A 17,805-nucleotide genomic window follows, 5' to 3' on the forward strand; every position below is an offset into this window, starting at 1 on the left:
CCAGCATCTCGAAGCTAACGGGAGGTCAAGACCTACTACAGCCGGGAGGAACACCGCTCTCCCGGCACATCATGCCTCGACCTTCCGGTTGGCTTCGAAGAATGCGGCTAAAACTTTTGCGAGATCCCGAGTTTGTTTTGCAAGATCTCGCAAAAGTCCGTCTTAATTTTTTTTTCTCCCATGTCCCCGGCGGGGCTCCGTACAATTCTGGTCATTTCTGACTCTGAAATAATACGGTGGTGCTCAAAATGTTAAAGCTGAGACTTTAAAGTCCAGAATCTTAAACCGACAGGTGATGTCACGTGGTTGTGCCCATTGTTTTTATACAGTCCATGGGGGAAAAAAATGTCGCTATTGCATGTGTTGTTTTCACTTTAAAGCATTATCATTCAGACTTAAGGAAAAATAGCTTTTGGAAAAACAAGAGAGGTAAAAGTTTAACTAGTAAATAGAAATGATTTACAGACATTGCAGCGTGTTCCTCGAATGTTTATCATACCTGTAGTACTAGGAAAAAGCCTCGACTTAGAGTTTTAACAAAGTTTGTTTCCTGTTATTGCGTTTGGAGTTTATTTCAACGAAACCAAATGAAATAAGATTCTCTATCAGTTCTAGGAACTGTTAAGTAATCAGTATTGAGATGGGTGCTGGTTTAGTTCACTGGGTAGAGCAGGAAACCCATATGCTGTTAGTATAACACTGAAGCCCATGTTTAAATCTGTCCTGAGACCATTTGCTGCGTATCTCCCCCTGGTCTTTATCCCAGTTTTTCTGTCTTAGCTTCACTGTCCAATTTTAACAAAATGTTTCTAAACTATATGTCAAAAAGTAACCAGTATTGGGATGATGTAATACGTTATACTGGTGGCACTACAAAGACATGCTATTAGACCTCTCAGGTTTTTTAGGGACACCATCATCAAGGTCATCATAAAAATTAAATGATTTAAAGAAGTAGTTTCTCATTTAGCAGGTTCAATTCAATTTCTAAGATCTGATACCACTGACTGATTACTCTGTGGTATTATCATGACATTAGCAGATGATCTCATGGCCTTTTCCTCAGGACTGGCAGGTTTTATTCTGGAGATCCCATAACAATATTACCTGTGTCCTCATATTTCAAGATGTTGTATAACAACAATAATTGTCTTTGCCTATCCGATAAGTAGATATCACTCATGTAATTTAGCAATAGAATCTCAAAAAACAACAACAACATTTTTTGCCTATTAAAAAATAAAACTGTGTGACATCGGGTCACGATCGTGGCTCAAAGAGTTGGCAGTTTGTCTTGTAATCGGAAGGTTGCCGGTTCGACCCCTGGCTCGGACAGTCTCGGTCGTTGTGTCCTTGGGCAAGACACTTCACCTCCCGCCTACTGGTGATGGCCAGAGGGGCCGATGGCGAGATATGGCAGTCTCGCTTCTGTCAGTCTGCCCCAGGGCAGCTGTGGCTACAACTGTAGCTTGCCTCCACCAGTGTGTGAATGTGAGAGTGAATGAATAGTGGAATTGTACAGTGCTTTGAGGGCCCCGAAAAGCACTATATAAATGCAATCCATTATTATTGGGTTTATTTCTGCTCAGAATAGTTGCATAAAAGCTTTCTCATACACTCAAGTCTTATTTATGATATGAAGATGGACACAGAATGTGATTTTTGTTTTAGGTTTCCAGCTGTTGCAGCTTTTATCAGCCGACGGAGTGATCATTGATCTCTTTAAATATACAGTCTCTTCATAATCTCATGACTGTTCAATTAGATTATATAATAGCGATAAATACACTCAATTATTCCCTAGTTTATCTGATGTGTGCTTTGCTGGCACAGAGAAGGACAGCTCGAGTTTTTTAATGGTTCTGAGAACAGCATGTCATGTAAGAGCTAAACAGCAGCGTCTGGTTTGCAAATAAATGGTTAGACCGCACTAATGTGTCCATGTGTGACCCCACTGAGGGTCAGTGTGCTCTGCCGTGTGGCTTTAATCACACTTAGACACACATTTTTTACTTTATAGAAGTTAGTTAGGTCTGATGTTTTCCAGTCAATTTGGATTACACAGTTTTAGCATTAAGAACTGAGCAACTGAGGACAATTGTCAGTTTTTTTTCTTCTCCACAGCAAATCATCTGCCTCCATCTTACCCTATTTCTAGCATCCTCCTCTGTTACGCCAGCCATCTACAGGTCCTCCGTCACTACATTGTCCAGTAGTTTCTTGAAATAAAAGTCTGATGCTTCACTGGCAGAGAAACTGGCTACAAATGACATATTAATAAGTTTATGATTGGGTAATCATATAACAAAATTAACCCAAGCAGTCTTGAGAGTCTCCACTAGAAGCTTTTGAAAACATTACATTGGTTAGCCAGTCGTTTGTCCTTCCAGTTATGCTGCTTCCTGGCTTTAAATTTAAAATTTATTTCACAGTTGTTTTGTATCATTTTAAATAGGAAATATAGAGTCATGTGAAAAATGTTTTCTTAGTACTCTGTAGAGTTCTAAGTCTAAAAACTAATTCCACCCTTACTGCTTCCATAGGAATTAAGACATTTGATCTGGACCGAGGTGCTGCTGATTGATCATCAGCAAGTGTGAGTACATCTGTTAAATCAGAAGTTTTGATAGTTTGTACCTCTCTCCAATCTCAGGCCATGCAATGCTCAGAGAAACGGCAAAAACTAAAGAGCTGCATCTCAGACTCTACGGGCCTCAGCTAGCAGCTTACACGTTAAAGTTCATGACAGTACAATTAGAAAAAGACTGAACAAGTGTTTAGTCGGTTTAGTTTAGTTTAGTCAGAAGGATTTCCAGGTGAAAGTCTGATACTTCTAAAAACAAACATGGCAGTGCAGCTTCGGTTTGTAAAGACTTCTGGAACAAAGTTCTTTGGACAGACGAGACCAAAGCAGAGATGTTTCATCATAATGAAGAGGAAAACCAATTACAGCATGTCAGCACAATATTTTGTCTATCATTAAAATTTGTTTAATGATTTCAAACATTAAGTTGTACATGTAATATATGTAAAAACTAAATAATCAGGAAGGGGCAAATACTTTTTTCACAGCATTGCCAAGCACGGTTTTGGAGTGATGATGATTTTTGGCTGGTTTTACAGCCTCAGGATTTGTGCACCATGCTGTCATTGAGTCAGCCATGAAGTAATTTAAATGAATGCCTGCAAACCTCAGTGAACTGACGCAACCCTGTAAAGAAGAACGGGCCAAAATTTCTCAACATTGATATGAGAGACTGATGATAAAATCATATTCTTGTCATAGTCAAAGTTACTTGGGTAGACGGAACGCCATGTTCCACCTCTTGCATTACCTCTTAAAGCTTTAAGGAATAAAGGAAATTACTTTCTGTACTTTTTGAACCCAAATATTTGCCCACTATTCTTTAATATAGATTGTTGAAGCAGTTTGAAACCTCCTTTGTGGTCACTTTCATTTAATAATGCTCAAAATGCCTTCAGGGAATGACAGGTTTGTAATGTGGTTTGCCATGTAAAAGATGGCTTGATCGCAGCAAACTTTGCTCCAAGATCTTTTATTACCCAGTATTTATGGAGCCTTTACAGATGTTTCCCATGTTGTGTAACCTAGTGCCCCTCTCCACTCACTCCTCTTTGTCTTGAGGATGAAACCTCCATAAAAGAATTCAAATCTTTCGACTGGGAGAGTGAGAGTTTTCTATTTCACTGCTGTGACCTTGGGCTTTTTGGATCTTATCAAATGTTGGAGTTTTTGCTTGGATTTGTGGAAGCAGGGACAAGCTGTGTTCTCTTACATTGGCCCAAGTGTTCATTTCTACCCCAAAAATCATGTCTGAATGTGCTGCCTAAGTGCTTTATTCAGTATTCAGTATTTGTTTTCCACCTTTTCCCCTGTGGACAGAGATTTAATTATATTATGTGCCACAGACGATGAAATCATCAAATTATTCGTATTCTCTGAAACTTTTTTGTTGTTTTGTTCAACTATTTTCCACCAGATACTTTTTAAAGCATCACATAACTCTTCCAGACTTTTTTGTTTTCCAGTGAAAAACATGAATAGCGTGCAACAGAACAAAACAGAATAGAATAGAATAGAACAAAGAGCCTCTATTGACATTGAATTTAGGATACAGCAACACTTGGGGATCAACTCCGGTCACATATTTGAATTTACAATTAAAAAAAATGTTACATAAGCACACAAGCGGCCACTGATAAAAGGAGAATTTAACATTAGGCACCACAAAGAACCACATGCCCATAATATAAAAGAGGAAGCTGGACCAAAAAGTGTCAGAGTCATTAAGTGCTGAGTCGGGTGGTTTCCAGTGTACGGTTTTGTGCGAGTAAAGGTTTTAACCACGAGAATCGAGTATAATAATTAACCTAAAATACATAGAATATAAATATATAGGGAGTGTTATTGTAAGAGTGTGTGTGGGTGCTTATTTTGTATGTTGGTTGAGAGTGGTAGTGACCTTCAAGTAGAATTTTTAATAAATCTATCTTAATGATTTTTAGTTTTTAATGACCGTTAGCCTGCCTGTGGGCCGGAGGTCAAACAGCTGGTATCCGGGGTGAGAGCAGTCTTTTATAATGTTTTGGTCTCTGGAAAAAAGGTAGCATATGTGTGCAATGTCTTGGAAAAAAGGAAGCAGGCAACCAATGATTCTTTTGGGGGAGGGGGGGCTGTCTTGAAGACCTTTGGTAGAGGTTTCAGTCAGCTCCTTAGCAGCCAGCATACCTCACTGTGAGGATGTATGTTGGCACACTTCCTACTGTGGAATGGTAAAAGGTCACCTGCAGCGTTTCCTGGAAGTTGTTTTTCTTCATGATTTTCAGAAAATGCAAATTTTGCTGTGCTTTTTTTTTTTACATCAGCTGTGGTGTTGAGAGGAAGCTGCTGGAGGGCTCTGTTCTGTATTTCCTGAAGTTTATGACGAGTTTCTTGTTTTTTTGTTTCTGTGTTGCTCTTTGGTGTCAGATTACTTCCTCACTTTGGGACTTCTGCTCTGTAAGCAGACTCATCTCCTCCTTAAGTGAGGATGACTACAATGGTGTCATGTATTGATCAATAAATGTAGATTTAATATATATTAATATTGATATATTATATCAATATTTGATATATATAATTTTGCAGCCCTTTAAATAAGAAATATAGTACAATTCTGTGTATTTTACTTGCAAATTTGTCACATCTCATATTATCAAACAATTTCTAATCCCCAAAAGTCGATTCAGTTCATCTTGACGTGGCGTTTTTAGTGGGAAAAACATCCAGGATTGGTCATCCAGGATTTGCTTCCCTGTGTCAGGGTTCCTGGGTCACTGACCCAGTGTTTTCAGTTTTTCATGCTCTGTTTATTTCTCACTCAGTCTCATTTCTTGTTTTGCTGTGCCATTTTCCTTCCTGTGTCATTAGTCAGATTAAGTTCACTCACCAGTCTCTAATCACTCATCATTCAGTAAATATATTTAAGTCCTCAGTTTCCACCAGTCCATTGTCTTGTCATCGAGGTTGTCACTGCCATCGTTCCCGTGTGTGTTTTCAGGTCAGCCAGCCATTCAATCGTTCAGCCAGTCAGCGTTCATGTTCTGTCCATCCACTCACTATAATAAACTTCCGTATCCTGCATCGTGAGTCCTGCATTTGGGTCATCTCCTCCTCGCATCCACACACGAACCCTGAAAACCTGGATGATTGAGCATGCATCAAGACTAAGAATTTCTAATATTAGACAAAGATACCACAGTTAAATACAAAATGCAGTTTTTAAATTATGATTTAAATTTGTTAAGAGAACAAAACTATCCAAACCCACCTGGCCCTGTGTGGGAAAAAAAAGATTTGCCACTTTTGTAAAATAATGAATTAAAAGTAATTAACATCATTTTTTTTGAAAGCTTAGTTCAATTTCACTGTGTGACAAAGCGAAGCAGGCTAAAAGATCTCTAAAGGCAACACATCACACCACAAGCTAAAGAAACTAGTCTGGAAAGGGTTACAAAGCCATTTCTAAGGTTTTGGGACTCCAGTGAACCACAGTGAGAGACATTATCCACACATGGAGGAAAGTTGGAGCAGTGGTGAAGCTTCACAGGAGCGGCCGTTTTATCAAAAGTACTCCAAGAACAACTCATCCAGGAGGTCACAAAAGAACCAGAAACAACAAAGAACTGCAGGCCTCACATGTCTCAGTTAAGGTCAGAGTTCAACAATAAGAAAGAGACTGCACAATTTTTTTTACCACTCTTTGAACTTGTTGAATTAGATTAAATTAATTTTAGTTTTTTTCCAAGTTTTAAGAAATTATTGTTTCTTGTTGGTCTATATTTCTACAAGAAATAGATGCCATATGTTTTTCAAAGAATCAAGTTGGAAGTGCGTTCTGGAACCAACCACCTGTTTTCTTGCAGTATTTTTGTTTCAGAACTTAAAAGCTAATCTCACATTTCCCTGAAAACATCTTGATAATTCCTAAGACTTTTGGGAAAATATTCTGTGGACTGATGAGACACAGGATACACACACGCACACATGCACATGTACACTGATACTGATACGCCCTCACCATCACCCTCCCTTCCCCAAATCCAGCGCCTCCTCCCATTCTTACCTCTAATCCGATGTGGACAGCGGATCAGCTGGAGGTGCGACTGAAGATTGCAGTGGTCCCAGATCCAGCTGTACACACTGGAATACTCTCCCATGTTGCTTGTCTGTGTTTTATTGTGGTATGGTGTGATGGTATCTGTGCATTCCTGTATTATCCTTTTGTGTTACACATTTCGCTGTTTTTTTCCTTTGCTACCTAGCCTGACCTGTCTCCCCAATGTGATGTTTGTGTATTGTATGTATGGTCGGCAAGGTTTCGGTTGTAGACAACTGCAACTGACAAATTATGGCTATCTCATCTCATCTCATCTCAAAAGTAACATTTTTTGAAAGGTTTGAGTTACATCTGATATAAAACTAACAGAGTGACCTTGTCCAAGTCTGAATTTATCTCCAATTGAGATGCTTTGACCTGACTGCGACCTCAAACAGGCTGTTCATGGTTGAAAACTCTCCAATGTTCCTAATTAAAACAATTCTTCAAAAAATTCCGCCAGAGCGATGTGAGAAACTCATCATTCCTAGTTATTGCAAATACTTGATTGCAGTTTTTGTTGCCAAGGGTGACACAGCCAGATATTAGGTTTAGGGGCCAAGTACTTTTTCACACAGTGTCAATTAGGTTTGGATACCTTTTGTTCTCTTAATGAATGAAATAATCCTTTAAAAATAGAACTTTGTAATTTCTTGTGTTATCTTTGCCTATTATTAAAATATGTGAATCATGTAAGTGTGACAAATAAGCAAAAATAAATATGCTTTTTACAGCACTGCGTAGTTTAAATGATTTACAAATGAATGGGTTTTATTGTCATTTACACTCCACTCAAGTAATACTCTGAATTCGACTGAAATCCACACAAACCATTGTTTAAAAGACAGTCCTAAATATTAAGCCTAAGATGAGTCCTGGACCTAGATTACCGAGAAACCAATAGGATAACCTAATAGTGGAGCTAAAATAACTAGAGAAAATAAAGGTAGGTGCCGTCTACTTTTACCAGTGTTACTATTACTATTACCAGTAAGTTTGATGGTTTCCAGCCATAACTCACATTGTCTCCTTGACAATCTATGTACTGAAGGTCCTTCAGGAAACTGGGTTTGAGTCTGTTATCCTCTCTCTGCTTTCCTGTAAACAGTCCTATCCAATAAAAATGCACAAAAATGCCAAAACTAAATAAATTTGCTGAGTATCAACTGAGACACAGTAACAAAATTGTAACCTGAAACTTAATCTAAAATGATCACAGTGTCATTTGGCTGTCTGAGTCATACTCCAACCTAACAGTCACAAGAACAAGTAAGTTAATTTCATAGGGTCACAAGGTAAAAAGGTTCAATTTAAGGACTCCTCAGAATTCAAGCATCTCTATAATTGTCTAGTTACAGTGGGGCAAAAAAGTATTTAGTCAGCCACCGATTGTGCAAGTTCCCCCACTTAAAATGATGACAGAGGTCAGTAATTTGCACCAGAGGTACACTTCAACTGTGAGAGACAGAATGTGAAAAAAAAATCCATGAATTCACATGGTAGGATTTGTAAAGAATCTATTCGTAAATTAGGGTGGAAAATAAGTATTTGGTCACCTCAAACAAGGAAAATATCTGGCTCTCACAGACCTGTAACGTCTTCTGTAAGAAGCTTTTCTGTCCCCCACTCGTTACCTGTATGAATGGCACCTGTTTGAACTCATCATCTGTATAAAAGACACCTGTCCACAGCCTCAAACAGTCAGACTCCAAACTCTGCCATGGCCAAGACCAAAGAGCTTTCGAAGGACACCAGGAAAAGCATTGTAGACCTGCACCAGACTGGGAAGAGTGAATCTACAATAGGCAAGCAGCTTGGTGTGAAAAAATCAACTGTGGGAGCAATCATCAGAAAATGGAAGACATACAAGACCACTGATAATCTCCCTCGATCTGGGGCTCCACGCAAGATCTCATCCCGTGGGGTCAAAATGATCATGAGAACGGTGAGCAAAGATCCCAGAACCACACTGGGGGACCTGGTGAATGACCTGCAGAGAGCTGGGACCAAAGTAACAAAGGTCACCATCAGTAACACACTACAACAGGCAGGGAATCAAATCCCGCAGTGCCAGACGTGTTCCGCTGCTGAAGCCAGTGCATGTCCAGGCCCGTCTGAAGTTTGCCAGAGAGCACATGGATGATACAGCAGAGGATTGGGAGAATGTCATGTGGTCAGATGAAACCAAAGTAGAACTTTTTGGTATAAACTCAACTCGTCGTGTTTGGAGGAAGAAGAATACTGAGTTGCATCCCAAGAACACCATACCTACTGTGAAGCATGGGGGTGGAAACATCATGCTATGGGGCTGTTTTTCTGCCAAGGGGACAGGACGACTGATCCGTGTTAAGGACAGAATGAATGGGGCCATGTATCGTGAGATTTTGAGCCAAAACCTCCTTCCATCAGTGAGAACTTTGAAGATGAAACGAGGCTGGGTCTTCCAACATGACAATGATCCAAAACACACCTGCCCGGGCAACAAAGGAGTGGCTCCGTAAGAAGCATTTGAAAGTCCTGGAGTGGCCTAGCCAGTCTCCAGACCTCAACCCCATAGAAAATCTGTGGCGGGAGTTGAAAGTCCGTGTTGCTCGGCGACAGCCCCAAAACATCACTGCTCTCGAGAAGATCTGCATGGAGGAATGGGCCAAAATACCAGCTACTGTGTGTGCAAACCTGGTAAAGACCTATAGTAAACGTTTGACCTCTGTTATTGCCAACAAAGGTTATGTTACAAAGTATTGAGTTGTATTTTTGTTATTGACCAAATACTTATTTTCCACCCTGATTTACGAATAAATTCTTTACAAATCCTACCATGTGAATTCATGGATTTTTTTTTTTTTTTTTCCACATTCTGTCTCTCACAGTTGAAGTGTACCTCTGGTGCAAATTACTGACCTCTGTCATCATTTTAGGTGGGGGGACTTGCACAATCGGTGGCTGACTAAATACTTTTTTGCCCCACTGTATATTATTTCTAGAGCATTTACATGTGAAAACAGCTTCACCTGATTATATGAAACTGAAGACAACCATAACAAATTAATGCTTTGAAATCATAACTTAATTTTATTACATTTAATTTTTGACCGTGTGTGTGTTTTCTGCCATCTGTGTCTTGATTTAAGGCCATTTTTCATGCTGTCACGTCACACTGATTTCCCCCTAGTGGTCACAATATGTAATTACACAAAAACTGCCAAACTTGAACTGCAATAGAAAAATGCACAATTAATTAATTGATAGCAATGAAATTTTAACAAATATATAATATATTAACATCACTATAAAAATGTATAAGTAAGTAATAGTAATTAATAGTATAATATAAACAAAAATTGGCAATCCCTTCCATCCGGTAATTTAATGAGCACCAACAACCTTATTGCATCTTTAACCTGATCATTCATCATTCATTCACTGTCTTTAATCATTCAGCCTCACATTCACACCTATGGCCAATTTAGGCCTGTTAGTCTGACATGCATGTCTTTGGACTGTGGGAGAAAGCCAAAATTAAGTCTATATAGCAGCTATTAGACATTTAAATGATGTTGATGATGGAAAAGGGCCATTTAATCAGTAGTTATTATGAATCTCTGGCTTTTTCCACAGCGTGTTTTTTGTCCTCTCTCCTCCCCTAAACCCAAATGGTTGCTGCAGATGGCCACCCCTCTCTGAGCCTGGTTCTGCCAGAGATTACTTCCTGCTAAAAGGGAGTTTTTCCTTTCTATTGTTGCCAAGTGGTAGAGTGTATTATTGTAAGGTCTTTACCTAACAAGATAAAGTTCCTCGCGGTTGTTGTGATTTGGCGCTACATAAATAAAACTTGAGTTGAGTTAAATTGATTTGAGTCTTGGGTTTTTTCCAGTCTCTTTGTAAATGTTCTGTTTCTTCCAGTAAATTTGCAAGTGTTTCTTGTCAATTAAATTTTTTTTACATTTTCAGTGTCGATGGAAACCCTAAATATGGCCTTTTTTTGGCTTCGTACATTTATACATGTAAATGCAAACTCCACACACTTTTTTATTTTTAACGTTATACAGCCTACAAACTGGATTTGGCATCAGAGCTCTTTATACTTTATATGTAGGTTTTTCTGTCTGAGCTTTAATGAAATGGCCTTTGTATTGCAACGTACTGTACAACAGACCCCAGTGAAGCAGAAGCATCATGTAGTTCAGCTTTTCTCCTGTAGATGGAGAAAGAGGGCCACTCCACGGGCCCAGGGGGCAAGAGGGTTTGATGAACTTGCCTAAAGCTTAATCTGAAAGGGTGCGGAAGTTGAATGGGGGGGATATTGTTTTTATGAAAAGCAGGGCTAAATGACAAGACATCAGGAAAAGCTAAAATCTGTGGGGGTAGGACAAGCTCTGTTGTCTTGCTCTTTTTTTGTTTGCTTTCTTTTTGTTTTTATTTTTTTAGTGTCGGGGGTAAATTGACTACTATGGTTCTCATTTAAAATGTAAAATTAGCACACATTTTTACCGTACTTTTTACTTTAGTGTTCTAACTCTACTGTTTTTTTAAGCAAGCTCTCGTCGCGTTTGGTGATTTTATTTTGAAAATCGCTAAAGGAAGTGGAGATTGACAACAACCGGAAGAGTTGGTAAATAAACCGTGTTCAGATCCCGAAGAAGCTCAAAGAGCATGCTGAACATCTGTAGTAGGGCAGGGCGGTAATAAGACATGGAGGACAAACAGCGGGAGCAGCTCGGAGGAAACCCGGACTGGATGTCGCGTTTGCCGGAGGAGCTGCTGGACGTCCCGCTGTGGAACCTGGCATTACCTGGTAAAACAGGAGCAACCAGTTCAGCCAGTTCAAGACAGAAAAGAATAGAAAACACTCTCATACAGATCACATGTTTATTTTAAAAAGATAATTATCCTTAATCTCAGGTTAAACTGTAATAAAAAAAAATAGTCTCAGATGCTTGTTGACAGGCTCTTCTCGCACCACAGGCAGCCATGACAGCATGTCCTTCAGCCTGGATGTCTCCTCTCCTGTGGTGAGATCGGAGTCCTGCTTCCTCAGACTGACTGACAGGCTGTTCCCCTGCTGTACTCGACCCTGTGTTTACCGCTGGGCCACCACGCAGGTATTTTACGTAGTGATGGGCAGATGAAGCCCCATGAAGCACTGAAGCTTTTCATCCAATTGGTTCACCCCAACGCGAAGCTTCATGAAGCTTCATTTGCTCTAGTAGGACACCTACTGGACGTAAAAATAATAGCTGGCATGAATTTGAAGAGTGTGGCATTTTGCACACAGCCTGTAAATGTCAACAACAAAAGGAGTGTGTAAAACATGTATATTGTAGTGATGGCAGTATACTGTGTATATTTATAGTGGCAGTATGGGAAATGATTATTTGGAAATGCTTGAAATGGAAATGATCATTTACTGTGAGGTGAGGTGTGGTTGGGGTGTGGACAGTAGTTGTGCTTTTGTAACGTTGAGGTATGGACAGCTACACACTGAGGCTTTGAGCCTCAGTCCTGCCTGTTCACATTTTATTCTGTAAAAACTAAATTTTCACTGCTTTTATGACCTTTTTAGTGGGGAGAACATAGCTAGGATTTAATGATTTAACAAATCTTTTGAATCCTTTGTCCTCCACAATGCTAAATGGCTGGGAGTCCTCAATCACCATGCTGACCAGGTCTTCATCTATTTGAGATTGTTCTCCTGAGGAAAGACAATAAAGATAAAGCACAAATATAAATATCACACACGTAACTTATAACAGTTGTATAATATTGTTATATCATTTAGTAACATTACTGCATCCTATATTATCATTGCATTTGATGGCTCACCTGGTCTTGCTCCACAATCGGTGTCCCCCTTATTCTCATGCAAAGCTCTGTAGTGCCTAAGCATGGATGAGGTGTTGTTGTTGTTATATCCCAGCTCCCTGGCACATAGCAAACACTTCACCTTGTACAAAAGTCAAGACAGCTCAACATAAATTGTATTGCACCATCAGTATCATGAAAATACATCTTCTGTAGAAATTTACATACCTTGTTGGGAGGAATAAGATCAAAATGTTCCCACACAGGGGAGGACATCCTCCTCTTCTTAGCTGGCTCCATTCTCTCCTGACTTTCCTCACTCTCATAAACCTCCAAACGGTCTCCAAACTCTCACTAACCGCAACTCTCCATCAAACACCCACATTTTTGAATGAAGTCTGAGGGGTTTGTATCGCTGTCATATCTCGCGGCAAAGTTCGAACCACTTCATGAACCAGTCACGTGGTACAGCCGGGCAGCGAGGCTTCGGACGTCATCATTTTCAGCTCCTCCCATAAATGAAGCAAGCCTCGATACGCGCTTCGCGGAAACGCCCCCTCCATTACTCGACACACGCTCCGAAGCCTCGATACAGAACGTCACATCACTAATTTTACGGTCCCCCTAAAGATGAAAGCAAACCTGGAACCTGCACCACCTCAGGTGAAGCTCCCTACCTCGTAAAAGGTTTGGGGAATTCATCTGAGGTTTTGATAATTTGATAATTACTGAACTACCCTAGTTTGGAAGGAGGAAGATGTTTGATCATGACTTACTGTATACAGTACTGTGTAACGAGCTGCCCCTCATTTCTTCATATTTTGCTTCTAATCAGACTATCTTCATTTTTTTTTGTTAAAGTGGTCTTGAGCGGTTCTCCAGGCTTTCCGAAGGTTCTTGAATGCTTTTCTTTGGACATCTGGATGCTTATTTGATCATTTCCACCTAGTACTTAAACCTGACCATTTTCAGAGGAATGTTTTTTTTGTTTGTTGAGGCACTTAACACTAAGGTATGACTCATTCCAGCATCCAAAAAAGGTTCCTAACGCAAAGACGGAACAAGTGTTGTGTCTACACATGAAAATATCTAACCAACTTTAAACTGTATCTTTAAGCGTTTTGTTACTAGAAGCCTGTCACAAAAATGGGTTGAATGTTAGAAAAATAACAAAGATACGAGTTTAACAGACATAAAATGTTCTTTTTAGCACTATCAGCTGAAAACTTGGCAGATCTCAGCAGTGTGTCATTAAAAAGTTTGAGGAAGCTGCACAAGTGGAGAAAAAAGAAGAGGCGGATCTATAAAACTATTTAAAAAAAAAAAAGTGACTAGCAAGTAACCTGAAACAGGAAGAAAAAGCTGAGATATGTCATACTACGCAAGAATTAGACTGAAAATCAGAGACAACAGGTGTGATGGAGTGATGAATGCAAATGTGAAATTGTACAGAGGAGATCAGGAGAGAGATACAGCCATCTGTACAACATGGTGGAGTCTCTGTCGTTGTTTGGTTCTGGTGTTTCAATATTCATTCTCTTTCTTGGCTACAGCTATCGGTCCTTTCTGATCAGTGTGATCTTGGTGTTCGTTTCTTGGACCTGCGGATCGCCAGAAAGCCAGCAGGGAGCAGCAAATTGTTTTTCGCTCACGGCATATACACGCTAATAACCGTCAAGGTCAGTAAACTACACCAAAACTGCATTGATACTCGGAGTGAAAGCTAATTTACAGCAAATTTTAATGTCTGTCTGCATGCAGGAGGCTCTGGATGAACTGGCCGGCTGGCTGGACGCTCACCCCAAAGAGATTGTAATCATTGCCTGTTCACACTTCGAATCTTTAAGTGACGAAGACCACGCCCATATGATGGAGTTCATCCTCCTGCTGTTCAGAGGGAAGCTGTGCCCACCACAGGTAGATAGACATTATTAGGATAATGATTGATTTCTAAAGTTTAATAATGCCAAATATTCACTGCTTTCAGCCTCTCAGATAAGGATTTACCATTTTAACTTCAGTAGATATAAATACATGGAACTGATCTCAACCACAGGCTCATTGGGAACCCCCGACTAAAACGAATGCATTTAAGACTGTAATCCTGCAATAAATCCTTTAATCATTTAGGTCATGGTGTTCAGTTTCTGTTGAAACTCTTTTCGACTCAGGTGTTTCAAATATCAGAGGTATTGCTCTAGTCCAGAAACCTGCTAATATACCACACCACAAACGTCACGCTCCGAAAATTAAAACGTGTTGCTGTAATCATGTTATTAGCCTGCATTGGTTTTGGCACAGTGTGCCTAATAAACTGACAGTTTGATTCATGTGTATGCATGCAGGAAACTCCCACTCTGCGGTCATGTTGGTCAAAAGGTCAGCAGGTCATTGTTTCCTATGACGACCAGGAGCTGCAGCACCCTGGGCTGTGGAATCGGATACCTTATTGGTAAAATCCATAGACCGTATGTAGAAGGGTTAGACAGACTTCGTAGCTTAAGTGTCTTCGATTCCGTGATTTCGGTTCTGATTACTTTCTCTGGCAATATTAGCTGTTCTTCTTTTGTTTGTTTGTTTGTTTGTTTTGTTTTTGAGCATCTTGGTGTCTCAAAAGTATTAATAATAGATGTTGGTACAGTGACTTTAAACCACACTGAGAACAGCAACAGCCAAAGGTTCAAATATGACATAATTGGAGTGTCATATTTTAATGTGTGTTCACTGTCAGACATAATACGTGCTTGTTGGTTTATTTATAAATGGTGTGACATGGTGTGAAATACAATATTAAATAAATATGTAAACACTGGTTGCATGTAATATATACACGTATGTAAAGATAGTTTGTTTCCTCCTATTTTCAAACCTTAGACCTTATGTGGTTTTCTTGGTCGTCTTCTCTCCCTCCTTCTTTTTGGGTCTTTGACTGGTGACCATTAGGGGAAAAAAACAGATTTAAAGCAGTGCCTGATTACTTTTACTTTTCAAGGCTACTGTCTGCACAGTTGGTCATGTCACTAACACTGAAATGATTGAACCTGTCCTGTGTGTTCAGGTATGCTAACAGCCCAGATCCTAAGAAAGTGATCACCTATCTGGAAGGCCAGCAACGGCAGGGAAGACCAGGTATGAGGTTGTTGGAACAAGTAGTGCAGTGAGGGAAAATAGTAGCATTACAGACCTGTATTTAAAACGTTAGAGCAAAAGTACTGGATACAGAATATACTGTAAAGGTAGTTTACTGGATTTAATAACCTGCCAAAGGTACAAATGTTAGTTTGTACATATATATGCATCCTGTGTTGACACAGCCTGTGATGGCTTTCAGTACCACTGTTTCCTCTGATGCTGCTTCTTCTGCTGTAATTTTTTTTAATCATCAGGAAGCCAGTGGATAAAATCGGAGAGAAACTCCACGGCAACACAGCCACGCCACATACAACTATACTTGCTGCTAACAATGTTGGACACTTTTGCGGGTTTATGTAGTAGGATTGACAGATTCAGTGCAGAAGTATAATTTATGCTTAAGCTCAAAATTCAAAGCGTATTCAGACTACGCAGGCTTTCAATAAAAATCCAACATGGATTTGGATTTGCTGCCCCCATGTGGCGAACGTTTTTATTGAAAGTTGAAAAGGTTTATTCAAAAATTTAAATGAAATGTTTTTATTAAAACAGAATAATTCCTTTAAATACCAAATTTCTAATATTCATATACTGTTGATTGAGCCACCAAAATATATAATATAATTATTATTAACCTTTATTTTATTTTTTTTAAAACTCTTGAGATTAAAAATCTTTTACAAGAACGTCCTGGACAAGATGGACAGAAGTATTCTCATAAGTTTAATAATATAATAATAATAATAATAATAATAATGTCAGTGACGTAGTAAAAATACTCTGAAGTGTACTGCTTCTGCAGCTAGCTGGGATTTATTTTACCTCAGGTTTTATTTGCTGTTCGTTTCTTTAAGCACCGGCTTTACAGACGGTTTTGTTTTCCAGATGGTTTTTACGTCACTGGTCTGAACCTGACAGAGACCATGTTTTACGTCTTCCTGCACCCTTTCCAGAGCATGAGGATGTTGACGTTGAACTCTCTCTCACTGCTTCTCAACTGGGCGGGTGAGCAGCAGCCAGGACCCGAGGGAGTCAACATTATGTGCTGTGACTTCGTCGGTATGAGCGAGTTCTGCTCGCTTGTCGTCGAGCTGAACTACAAACTGGTGGGCGGAGGCTGCAGGAAGCTGCCAGCATCCTCCAAAATAAGTGCCAGTTAATAATTTTGTGAGCCTGCCATCCTGTTTGTACAGTTGTGTGCTTGATGCTTTTGTTTTTTAAGCATCACATTACCTTCTACATGTTTATTCAGGTTAATTTCAACATGCTTTACCTAAAACTATAAGGAGGTACACAGGTTACATGTTCTTTACACATTCACTGTGCAAGTGTAGTTAAAGTTTTATATTTTGCACTACTGGACACTTTTCCACAAATATTTGCACAAATATGACAATCTATATATCGTATATGCATTTTCTTTTTTATTTTGACTTATTTTTAATTTCTAATTCATTTTTCTTTTTCAATGATTTTTCTTACCTCATAACTCGTCTCTGTGCTGTGAACTTTTCTTTAGGGATCAGAAAGTCTTATCTTTGCATTTCAGAATGCCACATGTTACAAATTTTAGTGTTTACTATCAACATCACGAATGCTAGCAGCCTTTTAATTAGCGTACAGCTATACAATAGTTAGCTTGGAGAACAACGTGCTGAATACTAGGTCTCTCAAAGTGTTGCACTATATCTTGTATGATGTTACATTTCTTTTTTGTTTTACTGTAAATTAATCAAATGCTGGTATTTCTAAATAAATATTTTCATATTTATTTTTCACATTGTATTTTATAAACAGCTGTGTGGGTGCTGTTTGGTGATTAGCATTGTCACCCCACACCAAGCAACTCTTGAGTTTGAAACTTTGACTGCGTGGCTTTCTTCTACAGTCCAAAGAAACGCATGGGTTATGTCACCTGGTTATTCTACATTTACCGTCACACTGCCCGAATAATAAAAATCTGTGATTTTTGTACCTGGATTTGTTTGTAATTAAGAAATTTAGAATCCTCAGACGATGCGCACAAACAAAATGATGAAGGCCTGGCTAAAAATGACTACTACTAATAATATTATAATTATAATAATAATAATAATAATAATAATAATAATAATAATAATAATTTTCAGTTTTCCAAAACACCACAAACCACAAAATGTTCAGGATTAAATTAAATAAATAAATTGCATGTGAAAACAACAACAACAAAACA

At 39.1% G+C, this 17,805-nt stretch overlaps 1 protein-coding gene across 1 annotated transcript; it reads left to right on the forward strand.

The window, feature by feature from the left end:
• The first annotated feature begins 10,988 nt into the window (after positions 1-10,988).
• Positions 10,989-17,567, forward strand: LOC120746153 (PI-PLC X domain-containing protein 1-like). Its single transcript, XM_040051463.1, has 7 exons — positions 10,989-11,454; positions 11,625-11,761; positions 14,015-14,140; positions 14,223-14,378; positions 14,807-14,913; positions 15,520-15,590; positions 16,479-17,567. Exons 1-7 carry the CDS (start codon positions 11,352-11,354, stop codon positions 16,751-16,753), a joined length of 975 nt encoding a protein of 324 aa, XP_039907397.1. The 5' UTR covers positions 10,989-11,351; the 3' UTR covers positions 16,754-17,567.
• The last annotated feature ends 238 nt before the right edge of the window (positions 17,568-17,805 follow it).

The sequence above is a fragment of the Simochromis diagramma genome, unplaced genomic scaffold (assembly GCF_900408965.1).
Source record: "Simochromis diagramma unplaced genomic scaffold, fSimDia1.1 OVJJ01000107.1, whole genome shotgun sequence".
NCBI classification, from domain to species: domain Eukaryota; kingdom Metazoa; phylum Chordata; class Actinopteri; order Cichliformes; family Cichlidae; genus Simochromis; species Simochromis diagramma.

Coding starts and splice junctions, on each gene's coding strand:
- LOC120746153 (XM_040051463.1), top strand. CDS start 11,352: ATGGAGGACAAACAGCGGGAGCAGCTCGGAGGAAACCCGGACTGGATG. Junction 11,762..14,014: donor ACCGCTGGGCCACCACGCAG/GTATTTTACGTA, acceptor TCTTGGCTACAG/CTATCGGTCCTTTCTGATCA. Junction 14,141..14,222: donor ACACGCTAATAACCGTCAAG/GTCAGTAAACTA, acceptor GTCTGCATGCAG/GAGGCTCTGGATGAACTGGC.